General features: G+C 46.6%; 1 protein-coding gene across 2 annotated transcripts in view; it reads right to left on the minus strand.

Moving 5' to 3' along the window:
- Positions 1 to 21,367, minus strand: part of rnf123 (ring finger protein 123) — a 402,816-nt gene that overhangs the window by 21,577 nt on the left and 359,872 nt on the right. For both annotated transcript variants that reach the window (XM_072582761.1, XM_072582762.1), the window contains exon 37: positions 11,127 to 11,221. In XM_072582761.1, coding sequence (XP_072438862.1) covers positions 11,127 to 11,221 — 95 coding nt within the window. The remainder of the gene's footprint in view (positions 1 to 11,126; positions 11,222 to 21,367) is intronic.

The raw sequence follows: 21,367 nt of genomic DNA on the forward strand, positions 1-21,367 counted from the left end.
CCGATCAGATACTGATTCACCCTGTGACAACCACCACGTCCCCGATCAGATACTGATTCACCCTGTGACACCACCATGTCCCCGATCAGATACTGAGACACCCTGTGACACCACCATGTCCCCGATCAGATACTGAGGACACCCTGTGACACCACCATGTCCCCGATCAGATACTGATTCACCCTGTGACACCACCATGTCCCCGATCAGATACTGATTCACCCTGTGACACCACCATGTCCCCGATCAGATACTGATTACACCCTGTGACACCACCATGTCCCCGATCAGATACTGAGACACCCTGTGACACCACCACGTCCCCGATCAGATACTGAGACACCCTGTGACACCACCATGTCCCCGATCAGATACTGATTCACCCTGTGACACCACCACGTCCCCGATCAGATACTGATTCACCCTGTGACACCACCATGTCCCCGATCAGATACTGAGACACCCTGTGACACCACCATGTCCCCGATCAGATACTGAGACACCCTGTGACACCACCATGTCCCCGATCAGATACTGAGACACCCTGTGACACCACCATGTCCCCGATCAGATACTGATTCACCCTGTGACACCACCATGTCCCCGATCAGATACTGATTCACCCTGTGACACCACCACGTCCCCGATCAGATACTGAGGACACCCTGTGACACCACATGTCCCCGATCAGATACTGATTCACCCTGTGACACCACCATCGTCCCCGATCAGATACTGAGACACCTGTGACACCACCATGTCCCCGATCAGATACTGATTCACCCTGTGACACCACCATGTCCCCGATCAGATACTGATTCACCCTGTGACACCACCACGTCCCCGATCAGATACTGAGACACCCTGTGACACCACCATGTCCCCGATCAGATACTGATTCACCCTGTGACACACCACGTCCCCGATCAGATACTGATTCACCCTGTGACACCACCATCGTCCCCGATCAGATACTGAGACACCCTGTGACACCACCATGTCCCCGATCAGATACTGAGACACCCTGTGACACCACCATGTCCCCGATCAGATACTGAGACACCCTGTGACACCACCATGTCCCCGATCAGATACTGAGACACCCTGTGACACCACCATGTCCCCGATCAGATACTGAGACACCCTGTGACACCACCATGTCCCCGATCAGATACTGAGACACCCTGTGACACCACCATGTCCCCGATCAGATACTGAGACACCCTGTGACACCACCATGTCCCCGATCAGATACTGATTCACCCTGTGACACCACCATGTCCCCGATCAGATACTGAGACACCCTGTGACACCACCATGTCCCCGATCAGATACTGATTCACCCTGTGACACCACCATGTCCCCGATCAGATACTGATTCACCCTGTGACACCACCATGTCCCCGATCAGATACTGATTCACCCTGTGACACCACCATGTCCCCGATCAGATACTGAGTCACCCTGTGACACCACCATGTCCCCGATCAGATACTGATTCACCCTGTGACACCACCACTGTCCCCGATCAGATACTGAGTCACCCTGTGACACCACCATGTCCCCGATCAGATACTGAGACACCCTGTGACACCACCATGTCCCCGATCAGATACTGAGGACACCCTGTGACACCACCATGTCCCCGATCAGATACTGAGACACCCTGTGACACCACCATGTCCCCGATCAGATACTGAGACACCCTGTGACACCACCATGTCCCCGATCAGATACTGATTCACCCTGTGACACCACCATGTCCCCGATCAGATACTGATTCACCCTGTGACACCACCATGTCCCCGATCAGATACTGAGACACCCTGTGACACCACCATGTCCCCGATCAGATACTGATTCACCCTGTGACACCACCATGTCCCCGATCAGATACTGATTCACCCTGTGACACCACCATGTCCCCGATCAGATACTGATTCACCCTGTGACACCACCATGTCCCCGATCAGATACTGATTCACCCTGTGACACCACCATGTCCCCGATCAGATACTGATTCACCCTGTGACACCACCATGTCCCCGATCAGATACTGAGACACCCTGTGACACCACCATGTCCCCGATCAGATACTGAGACACCCTGTGACACCACCATGTCCCCGATCAGATACTGAGACACCCTGTGACACCACCATGTCCCCGATCAGATACTGAGACACCCTGTGACACCACCATGTCCCCGATCAGATACTGAGACACCCTGTGACACCACCATGTCCCCGATCAGATACTGAGACACCCTGTGACACCACCATGTCCCGATCAGATCTGACACCCTGTGACACCACCATGTCCTCGATCAGATACTGAGACACCCTGTGACACCACCACGTCCCCGATCAGATACTGATTCACCCTGTGACACCACCATGTCCCCGATCAGATACTGATTCACCCTGTGACACCACCATGTCCCCGATCAGATACTGATTCACCCTGTGACACCACCATGTCCCCGATCAGATACTGAGACACCCTGTGACACCACCATGTCCCCCGATCAGATACTGATTCACCCTGTGACACCACCATGTCCCCGATCAGATACTGATTCACCCTGTGACACCACCATGTCCCCGATCAGATACTGAGACACCCTGTGACACCACCATGTCCCCGATCAGATACTGAGACACCCTGTGACACCACCATGTCCCCGATCAGATACTGATTCACCCTGTGACACCACCATGTCCCCGATCAGATACTGATTCACCCTGTGACACCACCATGTCCCCGATCAGATACTGATTCACCCTGTGACACCACCATGTCCCCGATCAGATACTGAGACACCCTGTGACACCACCATGTCCTCGATCAGATACTGAGACACCCTGTGACACCACCATGTCCCCGATCAGATACTGAGACACCCTGTGACACCACCATGTCCCCGATCAGATACTGATTCACCCTGTGACACCACCATGTCCCCGATCAGATACTGAGACACCCTGTGACACCACCATGTCCCCGATCAGATACTGAGACACCCTGTGACACCACCATGTCCCCGATCAGATACTGATTCACCCTGTGACACCACCATGTCCCCGATCAGATACTGATTCACCCTGTGACACCACCATGTCCTCGATCAGATACTGATTCACCCTGTGACACCACCATGTCCCCGATCAGATACTGAGACACCCTGTGACACCACCATGTCCCCGATCAGATACTGAGACACCCTGTGACACCACCATGTCCCCGATCAGATACTGATTCACCCTGTGACACCACCATGTCCCCGATCAGATACTGAGACACCCTGTGACACCACCATGTCCCCGATCAGATACTGATTCACCCTGTGACACCACCATGTCCCCGATCAGATACTGAGACACCCTGTGACACCACCATGTCCCCGATCAGATACTGAGACACCCTGTGACACCACCATGTCCCCGATCAGATACTGATTCACCCTGTGACACCACCATGTCCCGATCAGATACTGAGACACCCTGTGACACCACCATGTCCCCGATCAGATACTGAGACACCCTGTGACACCACCATGTCCCCGATCAGATACTGAGACACCCTGTGACACCACCATGTCCCCGATCAGATACTGATTCACCCTGTGACACCACCATGTCCCCGATCAGATACTGATTCACCCTGTGACACCACCATGTCCCCGATCAGATACTGATTCACCCTGTGACACCACCATGTCCCCGATCAGATACTGAGACACCCTGTGACACCACCATGTCCCCGATCAGATACTGAGACACCCTGTGACACCACCATGTCCCCGATCAGATACTGATTCACCCTGTGACACCACCATGTCCCCGATCAGATACTGAGACACCCTGTTGACACCACCATGTCCCCGATCAGATACTGATTCACCCTGTGACACCACCATGTCCCCGATCAGATACTGAGACACCCTGTGACACCACCATGTCCCCGATCAGATACTGATTCACCCTGTGACACCACCATGTCCCCGATCAGATACTGAGACACCCTGTGACACCACCATGTCCCCGATCAGATACTGAGACACCCTGTGACACCACCATGTCCCCGATCAGATACTGAGACACCCTTGTGACACCACCATGTCCCCGATCAGATACTGAGACACCCTGTGACACCACCATGTCCCCGATCAGATACTGATTCACCCTGTGACACCACCATGTCCCCGATCAGATACTGATTCACCCTGTGACACCACCATGTCCCCGATCAGATACTGATTCACCCTGTGACACCACCATGTCCCCGATCAGATACTGATTCACCCTGTGACACCACCATGTCCCCGATCAGATACTGATTCACCCTGTGACACCACCATGTCCCCGATCAGATACTGAGACACCCTGTGACACCACCATGTCCCCGATCAGATACTGAGACACCCTGTGACACCACCATGTCCCCGATCAGATACTGATTCACCCTGTGACACCACCATGTCCCCGATCAGATACTGATTCACCCTGTGACACCACCATGTCCCCGATCAGATACTGAGACACCCTGTGACACCACCATGTCCCCGATCAGATACTGAGACACCCTGTGACACCACCACGTCCCCGATCAGATACTGAGACACCCTGTGACACCACCATGTCCTCGATCAGATACTGAGACACCCTGTGACACCACCATGTCCCCGATCAGATACTGATTCACCCTGTGACACCACCATGTCCCCGATCAGATACTGAGACACCCTGTGACACCACCATGTCCTCGATCAGATACTGAGACACCCTGTGACACCACCATGTCCCCGATCAGATACTGATTCACCCTGTGACACCACCATGTCCTCGATCAGATACTGAGACACCCTGTGACACCACCATGTCCCCGATCAGATACTGAGACACCCTGTGACACCACCACGTCCCCGATCAGATACTGATTCACCCTGTGACACCACCATGTCCTCGATCAGATACTGAGACACCCTGTGACACCACCATGTCCTCGATCAGATACTGAGACACCCTGTGACACCACCATGTCCCCGATCAGATACTGATTCACCCTGTGACACCACCACGTCCCCGATCAGATACTGATTCACCCTGTGACACCACCATGTCCCCGATCAGATACTGATTCACCCTGTGACACCACCACGTCCCCGATCAGATACTGAGACACCCTGTGACACCACCACTACCTCGATCAGATACTGAGAACCCCGATACCCCACAGGAGATACTAAGACACCGTGTGTTGCGAGACAGTGTGTCAATGCTGTCAGTTTAAGAGGTTATTTTGTCCTGGTTTTGGTTTTGTAGAGAGGTTGTAAGACAGAGGTACCAAGCTGACTATCAGACCACTTGCATAAATAACTTGAGGCACCTTGGTTTATTTTGTATTTAAAACAGGCCAAATAGGTGTGGCCACTTCTCACAGATCAGAATATCTGAGTAACGTAAGAAGAGTGGGTTCTCAAAGAGCTGGAACCTTCAGTAAATGTCTCCTATCTGCTAATTTCTCTGAGTTTTCTCTTTATTTTCTTTCCTCCTGGATTGGAGAACTGTATGTGAGAAGCTGTATCTGAATTTGCCTTTTTGCCAAGGGTGTATTTATGGGATGCTGGAACAGTTAATTCCTAATAGGTACCATATCAATTATTCCGTTAAGTTTTCCAACAGTCAAGTTGTTCTCGCTTCCTTTCTTTCATTTGTGTTTTAAGGCCGCGGGAAGCCTGCAGCCTTTTTTCCTGTCTGGGAGCAGTGGGAGACAGTGTGGAGGTGACGTGGAGACCAGGAGGATGCCGGGAAGGTAAGGACCCAGTATATATTTGGGCAGCGGCTAAACCTGAGATACTACACGTGTCGTATCTCCCTCCCTGCTCCAACCAGAGAAAAAGATTCTGTAAGGTAAAGTTTTTTTATTTTTCTCTTTCTTTTCTTTCATATATTTAAGTACATTGTTTAATTAGTTGATATAAAGCTAAGGCTTACAATGGCAGAGGACATCAGACTGGTGGCACGTGCCTCTTGCTTGATGTGGGAGCTCAGGGATATGGCTGACGTTCCTGACTCTTACACTAGCAAGATGTCTGTCCAGCTGCAGCTCTTGTTAGTCTGCATGACGGCTCTGGAGCTGCGGATGGACTCACTGTGGAGCATTCGCGATGCTGAGAGGTCGTGGATAGCACGTTTAGTGAATTGGTCACACCGCAGGTTAGAATTACTGAAGGAGACAGTGAATGGGTGACCAAAAGGCAGGAAAAGAGTAGGAAGGCAGTGCAGGTATCCTCTGCGGTTATCTCCCTCCAAAACAGGTATACTGTTTTAGATACTGTTAGGGCAGATGGCTCACCAGGGATGAGCAGCAGTTGCCAAGATCATGGCACCATGGTGGGCACTGCTGTTCAGAAGGGTGGAAAAAGACTCGTAGGGCCATAGGCATTGGGGATTCTATTGTAAGGGGAGTAGGTCGGCTGTTCTATGGCCAATAACGGGACTCCCGGATGGTATGTTGCCTCCCAGGCGCTCAGGTCAGGAATGTCACCGATCGGATGCAGAGCATTCTAAAAGGGGAGGGTGAACAGCCAGTTGTCTTGGTGCATATAGGCACCAGCGATATAAGTAAAACATGAGATGAGGTCCTGAAAGCAGAAATCAGGAAGCTGGGAGAGAAGTTAAAAGGAAGACCTCAAAAGGTGATGATCTCTGGATTACTACCGGTGCCATGTGCTAGCCAGCGTAGAAATGAAAAAAATGGGCAGGATGAACACGTGGCTTGAGAGATGGTGTAGGAGGGAGGGGTTCAGATTTGTTGGACATTGGGACCAGTTCTGGGGAAGGTGGGACTATTATAAAATGGACAGTCTACACCTGAAGCAGACTAGAACCAATGTCCTTGGGGGAGTTTTTGCTACTGCTGTTGGGGAGGTTTTAAACTAGTGTAGCAGGGGGCTGGGAACCAGAAGAGAAGACAAGTAGACAGTGAGCTGGAAACTGGAGACTGTAGGGATCATGAAGATAGCAATAATAAGGGGAAGAGTAGGCAAAGAGTAGATGAATGCAAAAGAACTGGTGGCTTGAAGTGAATATACTTTAATGCAAGTAGTATAGTGGGTAAGGCTTAAGGCTTGGATTGGTGCCTGGGAGTATGACGTCATTGCAATCACAGAGACTTGGTTGAAGGAAGGGCATGATTGGCAACTAAATGTTCCTGGATATAGACGCTTCAGACAGGACAGGGAAGGAAGTAAAAAGGGGGGGTCGAGTTGCACCATAGTTAGGGATGATATCACGGCTGTGCTAAAGGAGGACACTACGGAGAGCTTGAGTAGTGAGGCATTATGGGTGGAGCTGAGAAGAAAGAAGGGTGCAGTTACATTGTTGGGGCTGTATTACAGGCTTCCCAACAGTAAACGTGAGGTAGAAGAACAAATAGGTAAACAGATTCTGGAAAGATGTAGAGGCAACAGCGTGGTGGTGATGGGAGATTTTAACTTTCCCAACATTGACTGGGATATACTTAGTGTCAGAGGTCTGGAAGGGGTAGAATTTGTAAGAAGCATCCAGGAGAGTTTTCTAGAGCAGTATGTCAATAGTCTGACAAGGAAGGGGCCATATTGGACCTGGTGTTGGGGAATGAGCCAGGCCAGGTGGTAGAAGTTGCGGTGGGGGATTTCTTTGGAAACAGTAACCACAATTTTGTAAGTTTTAGAATACTCGTAGTCAAAGATGAGAGTGGTCCTAAGGGAAGAGTATTAAACTGGGCCAAGGCCAATTATATCAAAATTAGGCAGGAGTTGAGAAATGTGGATTGGGGGCAGCTATTTGAAGGGAAGTCCAAATTTGATATGTGGAGGCTTTCAAAGATAGGTTAAAGATACTGCAGGATAGGCATGTCCCGTTGAAAGTAAAAGATAGGAAAGGCAAGATTTATGAACCATGGATGACAGGAGAAATTGTATGACTAGCCAAGAGGAAAAGGGAAGTGTACGTAAGGTCCAGGCAGCTAAGGACAGAATGCACCTGGAGGAATATCGGAAAAGTAGGACCAGTCTTAAGCGAGGAATAATGCGGGCTAAAAGGGGTCATGAAATAGCTTTAGGGAGCAGAATTAAGAAGAATCCCAAAGCCTTTTATTCTTATGTAAGAAGCAAACGGGTAACTAGAGAAAGGATTGGTCCACTAAAGGATAAGGAAGGAAGGCTGTGTGTCGAACCTAAGCGAATGGGTGAGATTCTGAATGATTACTTTGCATCAGTGTTCACTGAGGAGAGGGACATGATGAATGCTGAGATTAGAGACAGGAGTTTTATTAGTCTGGATCACCTTGACATAAGTGAGGAAGATGTGTTGGGTAGGCCAGAGTTATGAGGTTGACAAATCCCCAGGACCAGATGGGATCTAACCCAGGTTGCTGAGGGAGGCGAGAGAGGAAATAGCTAGGGCCATGACAGATATCTTTGTAGCATCCTTAAACACAGGTGAGATACTGGAGGACTGGAGGGTTGCTTATGTCGTCCCCCTGTACAAGAAGGGTCAGTGGTGGGAAAGTTGCTGGAGAAGGTGTAGAGGGATAAAATCTATTTATATTTGGAAAAGAATGGGCTTATCAGTGGATAGGCAATATAGTATAGGGGAGATCATGCCGTACCAATTTAATAGAGTTCTTTGAGGAAGTGACCAAGTTGATAGATGAAGGAAGGGCTGTAGATGTCATATACTTGGATTTTAGTAAGACATTTGATAAGGCTCCCCATGGTACACTAATGGAGAAAGTGAAGTCACATGGTGTGCAGGGTGTTCTAGCTAGATGGATAAAGAACTGGTTGAGCAACATGAGACAGAGAGTAGTAGTTGAAGGGAGTTTCTCAAAATGGAGAAAGGTGACCATTCCACAGGGATCAGTGCTGGGGCCACTGTTGTTTGTGATATACATAAATGATCTGGAAGAGGGCATTGTTGGTATGATCAGATGACACAAAGTTTGCAGATGACACGAAGATTGGCGGAGTAGCAGAAAGCAAAAGGGAACTGTCAAAGAATACAGGAGAATATAGTTAGACTGGAGAGTTGGGCAGAGAAGTGGCAGATGGAGTTCAATCCAGACAAGTGTGAGGTGATGCATTTAGGCAAGACTAATTCTAGAGCGAATTATACAATGAATGGAAGAGCCTTGGGAAAAGTTGATGAGCAGACAGATCTGGGTGTGCAGGTCCATTGTACCCTGAAGGTTGCTGCACAGGTGGATAGAGTGGTCAAGAAGGCATATGGTATACTTGCCTTCATCAGATGGGGTATTGAGTATAAGAGCTGGCAGGTCATGTTAAAATTATACATGATATTGGTTTGGCCGCATTTAGAATACTGTGTACAGTTCTGGTCACCATATTACCAAAAGGATGTGGACGCTTTGGAGAGGATGCAGAGAAGGTTTACGAGGATGTTGCCTGGTATGGAAGGTGCTAGCTATGGAGAGAGGTTGAGTAGTTTAGGTTTATTTTCATTAGAAAAAACAAAATTGAAGGGGGATCTGATTGAGGTTTACAAAATCATGAAGGGTATAGACAGGGTAGATGGATATAAACTTTTTCCCTGGGTGAAAGATTCAATAACGAGAGGTCATGTTTTCAAGGTGAGAGGTGGAAAGTTTAAGGGGGACACATACGGCAAGTACTTTACACAGAGGGAGGTGGGTGTCTGGAATGCGTTGCCAGCAAAGGTAATAGAGGCAGGCATGGTAGATTCACTTAAGATGTGTCTGGACAGATGCATGACTAGGTGGGGAGCAGAGGGGTACAGATGCTTAGGAAGTGGGCGATAGGTTTAGACAGTGGATTTGGATCGGCTCAGGCTTGGAGGGCCGAAGGGCCTGTTCCTGGGCTGTAAATTTTCTTTGTTCTTTTTAATGATAGTGCTTAAATTAATTGTGTTTTGCTTAATGTTGAGTAGTTTGACCAGTCACGTTGTATCTGCAACACGGCACTTCACACCTTCTTTTAAAATCAGAAAAAGTTAGGGTCTCGGGTCTCGGCTACCTTCATAAAAGATTCACTCTGCAATTCTCCACAGCAGATATTGATTCACCTTGTGATATCCCACAGCAGATACTGAGACACCCTGTTACTGTATACCCAAGTCCAGATACTGATTCACCTTCACAGTGCTGCCTTTGAATATCGTCTATGATATGAACTATGTATCAGACTTGTAGCTCTCTCTCTCCTACACCTAAAAATCCAATTTAAAAAGACTTGTTTTTATGTGGCCCCTTGCATAACTTCAGTTGAAAAGTGTGGCATTGGAAAAGCACAGCAGGTCATGCAGCATCCCAGGAGCAGGAGAGTCAACATTTCGGTCATAAGCCTTTCATTAATTGGGAGTGAGGTTAGGGTGGGGTGGGGGGGGGGGGGGGGGGGGGGAGTGAGGGTGGCGTAGCTAGGAAGGTGATAGGTAGATGGGGGTGATTGTGATAGGTCGGTGGGGAGGGTGGAGTGGATAGGTGGGAAGGACGATGGACAGGTAGGACAGGTCAAGAGGGCAGTGCTGACTTGGAGGGTTGGATCTGCCTATCACCCTCCTAGCTACCTCCCCCGCAGCCCCCCCCCCACCTTCCTATTTACCTCTCAGCCCCCTCCCCTACCCCCTCACATTTTGGCTTATGCCCAAAACGCCGACTCTCCTGCTCCTTGGATGCTGCCAGAGCTGCTGTGCTTTTCCAGTGCTACACGTTTTGACTCTAACTCTCCAGCCTCACTTTCTCCTTTCATAACTTCAGTTGATTCCATGTGCCTCATTGTGAATACATCATTTTTGAAGTCTGATAGCTGTTTCATAGTTTCTTCCACTGGGATGAAATCCTTAAGAGTCCAGGTAAAGTAGTTTTGATCTCTGGGAGTGGCTAATTTCTGGGGGTTCCACTATCTACTACATTCTTAATGGAGTGTCTGCATTTTCAAGTGTTTACATTTCTTCAGACTTGACATACTCCACGTACCTAGAACACAGCAAACACTGGGACAATGCTCCCAAGCTCTGGTGATAGTGATGGCAAGCTGTCGGATAGGCTTCACACTACTGCTTCCCCTACAGTAGAGGTACATACAGGGAGCTCTGTAGTACTCACCAGTGCAGTAGCTGCTGCCTGCTTGGATTCCCGTGTCAAATGGGAGAGAACACTTTCAACTTTCCCCAGCTCTTCCAGGCTGATATAATCTGGGTCTGTTCAAGAAAAAAAAACGCAGGGACATTCAGTTATACATATACCCTTAAATAAACCAGCTGTAAGGCGATTTAACAAGAGAAACTTAGAAAGTAGCTTGAACCTTCCAAAATTCTTATTTTCAGGTGGTTTCCGTGGCTGACCATCAACAGTTCTGGTAATGGATAGGATGAGGTCTGGGACAGAAGGGGTAATGGACAGTGTGGTCTGGCACAGAACAGGTAATGGACAGGGGTGAGATCGGACACACAGTGGGTAATGGACGGGATGAGGTCTAGCACAGAGTGCATAGTGGACAGTGTGTTGTGACTGAGTTTTATGGTCAGAGTGATGTCTGGGACAGAATGAGTTATGGACAGTGAAGCAATGGCTAATATGAGGAAAAAGTAACACACGTGCTTTTTACATATCACCTTCCAGAGCTTAAAGTTATCTCAAGGAGCTTCAGGATCAGTGAATTATCATCCTGTGATAGGAAACCTGGCCTCATATCAGTGCTCAGCAAGATCCCAAAAACAGCAATTGGATAAAGACCAGATCAACAATCATATTAGCTGAGGGATTAATGAGATGTGTATGATACTGGAGGAACTCATCTGCTATTTCTTTTTCACCCATTCAACAATGTAGACAGGGCCTCAGCTTAATTTCTCAACCAGATATAGCATCTCCAATGGGGCAACGTTCCCTCAACAATTATGAAACGTTTCAGCCTGGATGACATATGAGAATGTTTGGTGTGGAGCATGGACTCAGGCAAGAATGCTACCACTAAGCCCAGGTTGACAGAAACAGTATTTGAGGAACATCGTCACTCCTGAAGAGTTTCTGCAGCAAATGAGCTTAGAAGTTCCGATGAGGAACTGGAGACTTGAAATACTAACTGTATTTCCCTCTCTACAGACGCTGCCAGATCTGCTGGGTTTCTCCAGCGATTTCTATTTGATTTCAGATCTCCAGCATCCTCAGTGTGTTGCTTTTACATTGAAAGTAAACTGAGTTACTGGGCTGAGCTTCAGCTGAACTGGATCTTGTCCTGAATTACATAATTGCACAGACAATCCTGAAATAGTAGTCGGTAAGCAGGAAATCCCTGACTGTCCCTCTTCCTATAGCTGGGGACTGAGTAAGTGCTAGCATCCTCCCACTTCAATGAAGGTGCTCAGCACAGATTTGAAATTTTTCCTGTGAACGTTCCTGTTTTGCACTCTTTAGCAATGCACTAATAAGACATTTCCTCACTGCTCAGTAACTGGCAATTAGTGTAGTGAAACACCACTTCAGATCAGCTCCCCTGATCAGCAATCTCACAACAGCACACTCCCACAAGTTCATTTTTAGTTTGCATTCTATGCAAGCTGCTGAGCAACTGCAATAAGATTCAAAAGTCAACTCAGCTAAGACTGGCAAAATTCTCCCATGAATTGAGACACAGAGGGCTGATGTCAAAGGATATTAATGATAAGTTGCCTGCTGCTGTGAACTCTCCCTGATATATTTCCCTTTTGTCAAGTCTACTTTGTTCAATGTGAATGTATTTTTAAATAAATATTATGGGTTAGAGGTCGGAAATCCTACAGCAAGTGATTCAACTCCTGACTCCCCAGAGTGTGCCCACCATCTGCCAGGCATAAGTCAGGAGTGTGATGGATTACTCTCCATTGACCTGGATGAGTGCAGCCCCAACAACACACTATCCAGAACAAAACGGTCTGCTTGATTGATACTTACAAATGTAAACATTCACTCCCTCCAGCACTGTGCACAATAAACAGAAGTGTGTACTGTCCACAACAACCCATCAAGGCTCCTTTGACAGCACCTTCCAAATCTGGGACCTCTACAGTCTAGAAAGTCAAAGGCAGTAGATACATGGGAGCATCACCACTTGCAGATTCCCCATCAAGCCACTCACCATCCTGACTTGAAACTACGTTGTCATTCCTTCATTGTCGCTAGGTCAAAATCCTGGAACTCCCTTGTGAATAACATTATGGGTTGACGTGCAGCTATTCAAAAAGACGGCTCACCACCGCCTTCTGAAGAGGGATGGGCAATAAATGCTGGCCAATTTAGTGGGATCCACATGCCACGAACAATTTTTTAAAAATGAGTTGTATTGTCTTCTCCTGGCGTTGTGTGATCTCCCTTCCTTTTCTTCCTGCCTTGATATTAGACACTCCCCAGCTTGCCTCTGTTCCCTTTTTCTTGTCAAACTATACTCCTTGCCTTTTTTCATCTGATCGTGTCACCATCTCATCCCTTTACATTTTCTCCCTTTCTTTAGAAATAAGCTGTTCAATTTCTCATCTGCTCCTTCCTGTTGTGAGCATTCAATTCATTAGGTTGTGTGCTTTTCTGTTCTATAATGATAACAATCATTGCCAATGGAATTGAGAGTGTGTCATGAACTGCTGAGGTAGCTAGGTTTCAAACTGCAGTGGGGAGATAATGGAGTCATACTGTTCTCATAATCACCTGGAAACTCCTGTAGTAGCAGGTCAGACCATTAAACAGTGGCAATTGATGGAAATGCGGAGGGAAATGCAATTTCACAGAAAGATAACCCCCTGTACCCCCCATTACAGGAGGACAGAAGGGAGAATTGAGGAGGTAAAGCCCAAACATTTGTGAAATACATCCCCAGTCTGTTTGCCATTATCCTTTGATGGCAGACAGTAAGACACAGTGTGCCTTGCGCCTTGGAGAGGCAAGAATTCTCCTTAACATTTTGAAATTAGGCTGTCACAATGCAATTTCAACTTATATTGAATGGTTGCTGACCAGGTTTCAAAGAGCTCAGGCAACCCAAAAGGTTTGTGCTATCTACAAGGCAGCCTTCAACCTCCCTAGCTGATTGCAGTCAGTCTTTTCCCCATACCATAATCATTGATCTCTGCAAGAGCCAACCTCAGATACCAACCTTGGCCCTAAACCTCAACACCTGCCTCTAACGTGTGATCACCCCTCCCCAGTCTTCATCCCAGGCCCTGAAAGCTGTCTCTGCAGTCCTCGATCTTCACCTCCACTCCGCTCTCCCACATGCCCTGTTGGCTCACTCTGCTGCTCCAACACCTGCCTAAATACACACAGTTGTGCCTGCAGCCCACAATTACCTCTACTCCCTTCCCATCCTTAGCACTGATCTCTAATCCGCAATCATAACTAATTCCTCCACCCCTCAAGCTTGTCTCCTGCCAGACTAATGGCTGCAAACTCCTGAGGCAGTCAGTTCTACTGGCTGCTTTGCAAAAGTGCAAATAAAACATCTCTGGTGAGGTCCCAGCATTGATTTGCCAGGAATACTGCAATCCCATCTTTGTCAAATTTACCCAATGCCCCTCTCTCCAGCAAATATCTGAGCCATTCACTCAGTTTCTCCCTCCACAAATGCTGACAGCAGTTCTGTTTTCCTTTTATCACCTAAAACAAGTTGATCTGGTTATCTGTCTCCTTGCTGGAATGTTACTGTGTGCAAATTATGTATTGCCTTTCCTAGGAGAAAGTGAGGATTGCAGAGGCTGGAGAGTCAGAGTCATCCTGATGATGACATTCCTGATAATGACATTCCTGATAATGGTGTGGGATATAGGTAAATTAATGTTACTTCTGCAATTCTGCAATTCCATCTTACAAAGTAAAATGAACTCACACCAGTGTGTAATTGTTTTAGCCAAGAGCTGAGTCAACAAGAATGGAAAAGATGTGGAGGAAATATATAATTGTTTTTGTATTAGCTAAAACTGTATGTCAGAAGGTAGACATTATGGGCAAGTAGATAAGATGTTGTGAGGGGATGAAGTTAAGCTAGATACGCCTGTACAAACAGTAGATATAAACATGTGCTTCCCACTTTTACAAAAACACAGGAACAAACCCCAATTAAAAGGGTCATAGGGATCAGAACGGCCTCGGGAAAGGCACAGATGAAGGGGGTAGATAATGATGAAGAAAGAATATGCCTAACAATGACCTACAGCAGGATGAGTTCAAACAGCCTTGTGAGGCCAGGAATAAGTATTTTGTCACAGACAAGGCCGGATAAGGCAAGAGATAAACAGGGGTAATGGGGGCCGGTCTTAGGGAAGTGGACGATGTAAACAGGGGAGGGAGCAGTGTAAAACAATAGAAATCAAATCATATAAATGTTGTGTATGAATTGAATTTGGTGTGTATGTCCCTTGCCTTGTAGACAGTGGATATCACACCCACTTGCAAGTGTAAAATAAATGGCACTACTGATTCAGATCTTGTCTCGGACTGAAATTATTGAAGTGAGTGGGCTTTGTTTCTCTTTGCTTATGCCCAAAATTTCGACCCTCCTGCTCCTCGGGTGCTGCCTGAGCTGCTGTGCTTTTCCAGTGCCCCACTCCTTTGCCTTTCCTACATCAACAATAGTAACCTCACAGCAGGCTTTAATTGATGTTAAGTGTTTTGGGACATTGTGTGGCTGTGGAAGGTGTTATGTAAGTTCACTTCTGTTAAACACAAGTGAACCGGAGCTGGGCTTTTATGCTCTAGATTTTAGAAGAATGGGTATCTTGCAACATTTTTACATGATAAGGCAGGAACAGTGCTTCCCCTGGCTAGGAGCACAGCAGAGCAGGCTCAAGGGACTGAATGGCCTCCTCCTGTGCATATGCTCCTGATCCTGGGAACCAGAATGAGATAAAATACCTCTGGAAAACCTGCCCCCATTTGGCCCTCTGAAAGTATTGAACCCCACTCAGACAGTAAGTACAGTATTGTGCTAAATTTAAGATTGATGAGAAGAAATAATAGACTCAGAAAAAGCTGTGGCTGAGTCCTACTCTTCCACAGGCAGGTTGTGCTTATCTTCAATGCGACCAGATAATAACTTTTCACATAGAACTGCTACGTCAAAGATCCTCAAGTTGCTCTGGCCAATTGTGTATTTTCTGCAGCTGATTACACTAACATCATGGTCTTAGTGAAGTCATTGCTGAGGCTGGACACATACCCCTCACTGAAGCTTCTTCCCCTGATGATTCCTTCCACATGGCTCTCCTCAAACCATCACGGTGACAGTGTAACGTTAACAACAAACCAAACCTTCACCGGTCTCCCTACTCCTCTATGACAACACCAAACCAACCCTTCGCCTGCCCCCCTACTCCTCTTGATATCCCAACACCAAACCAAACCTTCGCACGTCCATCTCCTCTGGTATCCCAACAAACCTAACCTTTGCCTGTCCCCATCTCCTCTGATATCCCAACACCAAACCAAACCTTTGCCTGTCCCCTTACTCCTCTGATATCCCAACACCAAACCAAACCTTTGCCTGTCCCCCATCTCCTCTGATATCCCAACACCAAACCAAATTTTCACCTGTGCCCCACCTCCTCTGATATCCCAATATCAAACCAAACCTTCACCTGTTCCCCGACTCCTGATATCCCAACACTAAACCAAATCTTCGCCTGTCCCCTTACTCCTCTGATATCCCAACACCAAATCAAACCTTCGCCTGTGCCCCATCTCCTCTGATATCCCAACACTAAACCAAATCTTCGCCTGTCCCCTTACTCCTCTGATACCCCAACACCAAACCAAACCATTGCCTGTTTCCCTACCCCTCTGATATCCCCACACCAAAACAAACCTTCGCCTGTGCCATATCTCCTCTGATATCCCAACACCAAACCAAACCTTCGCCTGTCCAAATTCTCTGATATCCCAACACCAAACCAAACCAAACCTTCGCCTGTCCAACTTCTCTGATATCCCAACACCAAACCAAATCTTCACCTGTGACCCATCTCCTCTGGTATCCCAACACCAAACCAAACCATCGCCTGTGGCCCATCTCCTCTGATATCCCAACACCAAACCAAACCTTCGCCTGTCCAAATTCTCTGATATCCCAACACCAAACCAAACCTTCGCCTGTCCAAATTCTCTGATATCCCAACACCAAACCAAACCTTCGCCTGTCCAAATTCTCTGATATCCCAACACCAAACCAAACCTTCGCCTGTCCAAATTCTCTGATATCCCAACACCAAACCAAACCAAACCTTCGCCTGTCCAACTTCTCTGATATCCCAACACCAAACCAACCCTTCGCCTGCCCCCCTACTCCTCTTGATATCCCAACACCAAACCAAACCTTCGCACGTCCATCTCCTCTGGTATCCCAACAAACCTAACCTTTGCCTGTCCCCATCTCCTCTGATATCCCAACACCAAATCAAACCTTCGCCTGTCCCCTTACTCCTCTGATATCCCAACACCAAACCAAACCTTCGCCTGTGCCATATCTCCTCTGATATCCCAACACCAAACCAAACCTTCGCCTGTCCAACTTCTCTGATATCCCAACACCAAACCAAATCTTCACCTGTGACCCATCTCCTCTGGTATCCCAACACCAAACCAAATCTTCGCCTGTGACCCATCTCCTCTGGTATCCCAACACCAAACCAAACCATCGCCTGTCCCCCATCTCCTCTGATATCCCAACACCAAACAAAATCTTCGCCTGTCACCCTCCTCCTGATATCCCAACAACAGACAAAACCATTGCCTGTGCCCGTACTCCTCTGATATCCCAAAACCAAACTAAACCTTCTCCTCGCCCCTACTCCTCGGATATCCCCACACCAAACCTCTGCCTGTGCCCGTACTCCTCTGATATCCCCACACCAAACCTCCGCCTGTGCCCGTACTCCTCTGATATCCCTTGACTTCTCAGCTTGTGCTAACTCTTTTGCCTCTCAATTAAAATCATTTTCTCTACCGTCCAATCAAGTACACATGAAGTATCTCACTGTGATATCTTCACTGACTTCCTCTCTCAGCTTTTGCACTAGCTTAACTTCTTACCCTCAATATTTTTTTCCTTGCTGGGTCTCTCCTCCGAATTCAATATCTTTCTAACTTCGTCTAAATCACTACCCTCATATAAACCTCTGTTTACTCCCAGCCTTTCGGCCTCACTAGCTCCACGTAAGGGCTGTTTGTTTTGTAAACAAAGGTTGAGACTAACTGTTTGGCTGCCTCTGCCTTCCATTTGGCCCAAAATTCCTCATTCTTTCCCACTGTCCAGCTTGAAACTCACATCTTTCTTTAGGTTTCACCTCCCATGTTGCCATGCGCTCTCGAAGCTCAATCTTATTCATGAGATACATATTCTGCTCCCTCAATCCTATTTTCACTAAATTGCTCACTTTCCATGTTCAATTATGTGTTAATGGTTCTCTCTCCTCAGGTACTCTTTGTACTCCCTTTCAAATCTGCTGTCATCATGTGTTGTCACCTACTAAAACCAAGCACATCTTTCCCAAAATATCCGACTTACCACAATATCAAAATTGTTTTTACTGAAGTTAACCTGACAAATCACATGGCTGTGGTCACAGTAAACCATCCCTATACATCACTCCTATCCTATCTGACGCCTTCGACCACTCTGGGTGGAATTGTTCTCCCCCGCTTTCTATCAAAGTGCAACCAGAGAATTGTCTGCAGTGGTTTCCCTTTCCATTTACCACACTGGAAACCCTAAATTTTATCCTTGCCCTGCTTCTATTCCTCATCACTCAGCTGTTTGCACTCAACTCTACTTCAGCCCTTATTGCACTTGGTCCCTCAACAGTCCCACTGCTTGGTCCACACCCAGTACTGAATGAATAAAAATTTCTTCCAATGAAACACTGGTAAGGTCAAAGCTATTGCCTTCAGAGACCATTACAGTCTCATTGCCTGGCTATTGTTTTTATACCCCTTAATGCCATGTGTCTGAAGCTAAGCCAGGCCATTCACAATAAAAACCAAAAGAACTGCAGATGCTGTATATCAGAAACAAAAACAGAAATTGCTGGAGAAGCTCGGCAGGTCTGGCAGCATCTGAGAAGAGAGATCAGAATTTACATTTCGGTTCTGGTGACCCTTCCTCAGATCCTCTCACAGGCCATTCACAAACTTGGTGTTATAGCGAACTCTGAAATGAACCTCTGCTCCATCACCAAGATTGCCTACTTCCACATCCGTAACATTGCTGCACTACAATCCTACCTTAGCTGCTGAAACCTTTATCTATGCTGCTACCTCTGGGTTTGTTTATTCCAATTCCTTCATATAAAATAAAAGCCAAGCATCACAGATGCTGGAAATTTGAAAGAAAACCAACTGCTGGAGAAATCCTGCAGGTCTGGCAGCTTCCGTGCAGAGTTACCACTTCGGATCCAGTGACCCTTTACCAGAACAATGGAATATATTGTAAATAAATTTATATACGTTGCAAATATTCATGCTGTCAGCACTGATCCCCACTAGATATAGGTTGCCATCATGTTACCTGCAACGAGTAGTGTGCCACACAGTTCTGTGTCAGGGCAGAAAGAATAAAAGAACTGAAAACTATTTAAACTGGAAAGACTGCACAAAACTGCAGGACAGAGGGATGGGTAGGTCTTGGAACATAAAGTTAGCATTTAAGTTCACTGGGTAATAGGGAAGGCAAATGAAATATTGGCCTTTATTTAAAAGGGAATGGGGTATAAAAATAGGGAGGTCTTGTTCAAATTACACAAGATACTAGTTTGTGTTACAGCTTGAATAGTGTGAATGTTTTTGGTCCGCTTCACTAAGGTAAGATATATTGGCATCGGTGGCAGTCCAGAGGAGGTTCATGGGTTGATTCTGGAAGGATTTTCTTATCAGGAGAAGTTGAATATGTGGGCTTGTATTTAGTAGATTTTAAGAGAATGGGAGATCTGTTTTCAAATATATAACATTCTTCGGGGTTTTGGACAGGTAGATGCTGAGAGGTTGCTTCCCCTTGTGGAAGAGTTTCAGACCACAGTGCACAATTTCAAAGTAAGAAGTCACCCATTTAAGACAGATCACTTCGAGGGTTGTGAATTAGTGGCATTGTTACTTCACAGGTCTTTACAGGCTGAAATAGACATATTTATTCAGTAAGGCAAGCAAGGGTAATGAAGAAAAGGCAGACCAGGTCAGCTATGACCATACTGAATGGTGCAGTGGACTCAATGGACCAAGTGTCCTATTTCTGTTCTTATATCTTATAACCCTAACACACTGAGCAGAGAATTTATCTTTGAGTATATGCTATATATTCTGCATGTTGTTTTCTGACCCCTCCCTCCTTGACACAAGGTAGAGGAGCAGACAGTGACCCTCAGCCCTTCTCCAGCATTTTAAGTATTCTGATTTTGTACCTTGGTCACAACCTCCCAAATTATTCCCACAATCCACAAATGCCTTGGACTTGCAATTTTGTCTCCAAGGCTTTGGAGAAGGTGTGCACATTCAATAGAATTCAGGAGAGTGCCACGTGGCCCACTGTTTGTCCTTTGGAAGAGCTATCTAATTTGTCCCATTTCGCCTACTATTTTTCCAGTTGTCCTGCAAACTGCTGGTAAACACAACCTGTGTATCTCAATTTAGAATGGAAGAGGTGCCAATACAGGAAAGTCCTGAACATCAGGTGCTGACAGACAAAGCTGCTTGGATGACCTGCAGCAATTTCAGCTCCACTGCACTGATTTCACAGCTGCCTGGGGAACTGCTCAGAACTAGAAATAACGTTTTCACATCTCTTCTGTTGGGAAGAAAATGCGCACATCACCTTTTTATTCTTTTTTTGTTTTAATCCAGTCCTTTCACTGAAAGGAAGAACTTGCATTTTTAAGGACCCTGACATGACCTCATAAAATATCAAGATGTTTTACAGCCAATGGTGTACTTTCAGTGTAGTCATTGTTACAATGCTGGAAATACAACAACCAATTTGCACATAACCACCAACAGGATGAGATAAATATCCAAATTATTCATTTAGTAATTGAAGTTTGAGAGATTAATACTAGTCACAATCTTGTTAGAAATCCATTACTCTTCTTTAATTAGTCACATTTTACCCAAATGGAGCCTTGGTTTAACCTAATCTCTGACAGAAGTACCTGACAACATAGCTCTTCCTTGTAACTTCAGTTGGAGTATCAAGCTACATTCTCAAGGGTCTAGATATTCAGATACAATTAAAATGCTCAAACAATATTCAGGCTCTTAGACAATCACTGCTTAACTGTTAGCACATAATATTCAAAAGCAGTGTTCACAATAAAATGGTTTTAGTTTCCTTTGCACAGTAT

This window comes from Chiloscyllium punctatum, chromosome 12 (assembly GCF_047496795.1).
Source record: "Chiloscyllium punctatum isolate Juve2018m chromosome 12, sChiPun1.3, whole genome shotgun sequence".
Lineage (NCBI taxonomy): Eukaryota > Metazoa > Chordata > Chondrichthyes > Orectolobiformes > Hemiscylliidae > Chiloscyllium > Chiloscyllium punctatum.